At 43.6% G+C, this 3,556-nt stretch overlaps 1 protein-coding gene across 1 annotated transcript in view; it reads left to right on the plus strand.

Annotated features, from left to right (window-relative positions):
- Positions 1–21: 21 nt before the first annotated feature.
- The window catches only part of BCAT1 (branched chain amino acid transaminase 1), a 110,317-nt gene continuing 106,782 nt past the window's right edge, over positions 22–3,556 (plus strand). The window contains exon 1 of the mRNA XM_019515633.1: positions 22–92. Within this exon, the coding sequence (XP_019371178.1) occupies positions 84–92 (9 nt within the window). The 5' untranslated portion in view covers positions 22–83. The remainder of the gene's footprint in view (positions 93–3,556) is intronic.

Below are 3,556 nucleotides of genomic sequence, written 5' to 3' on the forward strand. Positions count from 1 at the left end.
CGCAGCGTCCCTCCTTGCAGCTCCGCGCGGGGCCGGCGGGCGGGTTGGCGCATCCGGCCCTGCGCAGGCTTGCTGTCCCCAGCATGATGAAGGTAAGTGCGGTCCCTGCCCTGCGGGGTGAACCGTGGCAATGGGACTAAGCCCTTTGCAGAGCAGCTCCCCCCTTTTCCCCTTCCTTCCCCCTCCCCAAGGTTTCCCTGGTTGATTGCTGCTTTGCAAAGGGAGCATCTTCCCCCTTCCCTCCCAAGGTTTCCCTGCCTAGTCAATTATTGCTTTGCAAAGGGAGCATCCGCTCCATACCCCCTCTCTGTCCCCTTCCCTTCCAAGGCTTCCCTGGTTAATTGTTGGTTTGCAAAAGGAGCATCTCTCCCTCCAAGATTTTCCTACCTAGTCAATTGTTGTCCCCTCCCTCCCCCACATTGTTCCCCATGCAGAGGCAGGGATGTGAGAGGCTTTTGCTCCTTTTGTAGGGCCCAGTTGCAGGCAGAATAACAGTAACAGGGTGGGGAAGGCAGCCCCTGTGTGATCCTGCCTGTGACTGCTGGAGCCGCCAAGAGTACAGTGTACTAGCAGGCATTTTGCCTTGAACGTGTGCAAGGGTCTGTTAAATGTCTCAGCCTGGGTAAGTCGTGCAGTTTGTGTAATTGTTTCATGGATCAAAATTAACGGGAGAGAATGTCTTCCTTTTTGGGGGGGGCATGGGGGGGGAATGAGCTTTTCAGAGCTGCTGTTTGGTCTCCAGTTCCTCTGACTTTTGTGCTTGGTGGAGCTGGGGGAGGAACACCTTGGTCTTTGGCACCCAAGACAAAGGGCAAAGAGGGGCTGTTGCTGCTGATCTGCTCCCAAGAGCTGTGGAGAAAAGCATTAACTTTACACTTCACTGGACAGCTGTGTAGTGTGGAGATCTAGAAGAAAGGTCTGTATTTCAATTTGCATGTTCTACAGCCTGATGCCCCAGATTTGCCACTGGGAGAAATGAGGATTGTGTAGTTTACCCCACTTAAATAATCCCAACCACATGAAGATGAGACAGAAGAGGAAATAGCAGTGGGCATCACTGGTGCCCCTCTAATCTTGATTATCCTGTGTTCTTCCCACCACTCTGTTTCGTCTCCTGAAATTCCCAGGTGCTTCCAGTGATGAGAGAAGCAGTGTAGAGACATGTGTTTTTACCCCTGTGGGAGCTGCTATTAGCCTCAGATGAACTGAAGCAGTGCTGGGCCAACCATGGCACAGGTTTCAGAGATGCTCATGGTAATCATCCAAGTGGTGTCTCTAGATCTGAATGCCCTGGGCCAGATAAAAGTTGTACTGGGAGGTGAGAGAGATTTTCATGTCCCACTGTTCGAGCTGTACTTGTAATGGGACTGGGGAGGGGGACTGGCCTTTAAATTTTTGGGCTGTTCTTGTAGGGGAAAAAGAAACAAGTAACATACAAGTCATATAGCTGTGCTCGGTAAAATTAAGTTTTATGGTATTGCCCTGCTAGTTCAGGGGAGGAATAACAGGGGAAAAACTGGACAATGAGTCAAGAGATCTGGTTCTGCCCTGTGCTACTGATGTGCTGTATAACCTCGGGCAAATTGCTTTATCTCTCTGTGACCCCAGTCCCCTTGTGCCCTTTGTGTTGTCTGGTTACAGTGGCGAGGATGGTCACTGTGTGTAATAGAGTGTGTATCACAATGGGATCCTACAGTCTGGCCATGTAATCAGTCCTGTAATATAAACAGCAAAACAGTCGGTCAGTAGTCAGCTCCCTGTCCCTTGAGTTTCCCTCTTCACCATTTTCTGCTTTAAATATCAGCTTTCTATTACAGCAAAAACAAAATATTTCTTGAACCTTATCCAGCTCCTTCCCTTATTTATTGCCCCAGTTTATAGAAATATTGTACATAAACAAGCAAATTGTGCCTCTGGTTTCTTCAGTTCTGCCTTCTTCACCTATCACACTGATTTCAACTGACAGGCCAAGTGTTTGCATCATCTTGTGATCATGTGGGTGGTCTGATTTTTTTCATGGCACTGAAGCTGACTGTCAAAATTGGGGTTATGAATTCGCGGACAAACGGAAGATTCCAGAGTAAGGTTCACATTAATGCAGTTCATATTTTCCTGAATCAGCCATGGGCCACATTTGTCTGTGGTGTAATTTCATGGAGTAAGATAAAATCATCCTTGGCATAACTACATTTGAATGATCTCTCAGATTGCATTGGCAGCCAGGAGTGTCAGGAGGAGATACACCAATTTATTAGTTACATGAGCAATCAGCTTAAACAGAGTCTGCTCAGACTTCTTGAAACAGTGCATTCAGATTAGCCGTGCTCAAGATTCAGGACAGCATTAGCACATAGTCACTGCCATATTAACAATTCATCACTTTGTAGATGTAATTAACTGTGGCCACATTCACTGAATTATCACGGTCATTCACAAGCGGTGTGAAAGTCAATGTATGCACTCAGAAATTAGCTAAAAAGCTGAATCTCTTTGACTGTTTCTTAAGCTATACATGCTAGGTCAAATTTGTTACATGCGCCATCCTGAGTGTTGGCTGAATGTTGGTTGAATGCAGCATGGCCAGATTAGACAAGCTAATCAAAGACATTGAGGTCAAGATGAGATCGCTGGAGTTGTTCCGCAAGAAATTTAACTACCTGACATTAAAATTATGACCTACAGCACTAGAAGAATGATAGTTTGAATACAAGGTAATTTGTTAACCAGTCACACCCATTCTACTAGTTGGGTGCCTCTCATCACAGAAATAAATAGATGTATTGTCCCACTTTTTAGGAAATAATTCTGTTGTCTTAACATATCCATTAAGGAACCAGGGAATAGTACCTCATAAAAGGAGAAGGAGTCTGGCAAATATTACCATATGCTATTGAAAATGAAAGTCTTCTGATGTTCTTCTATAAGGGCTCATATTGCCTTTTGCAAAGGATCCAAAAGGGTTAATATGAAGTTCTAATTAAAAGTCATTAAACTAATCCAGAGCTTCTAACCATCTGTCTTCCTTGATAACATCCTTTTGCCGCATGGTTTAATATTGTTTTACAAGCCAAAGTCATAATAAACCTATAGCATAGTTATTCATTTACTTACCTTTCTTTTGTGCCCAGCTATCATGTCCATCTATTATACCAAGTTTTATTCTAGGCCATATAAAATGCATTAATTAAATGTACAGGTACTTAGTGGGTGCATGGCTAAGTCTAATAGAGCTTGCTTTTCCAAGTGCTTTATAAACATTCAACCAACACACTTTTGTAGGAAAACAATGTTTACTGTTTTATGGGTACTTCTTCCTGCAGCATGCTAAATGGGCTCAACTTCCTGTAAGTCCGTCATAAGCAGGGATCCTGGTTTTCTTTGTTTAAAAATCACAAATTCTCTGATTAAAACTGCATGAATTCTCTGATTAAAAGCCCCCAAATTTTCCCCACACATTTCCATGATTTAAAATGAAATGCTGCTATATATCTATATCTATATCTATATCTATATATTTATATATATAAGGTTTCAGCTGAACACAATGTTTTATTGA

Source organism: Gavialis gangeticus, unplaced genomic scaffold, assembly GCF_001723915.1.
Source record: "Gavialis gangeticus isolate Ggan-Ray unplaced genomic scaffold, GavGan_comp1, whole genome shotgun sequence".
NCBI classification, from domain to species: domain Eukaryota; kingdom Metazoa; phylum Chordata; order Crocodylia; family Gavialidae; genus Gavialis; species Gavialis gangeticus.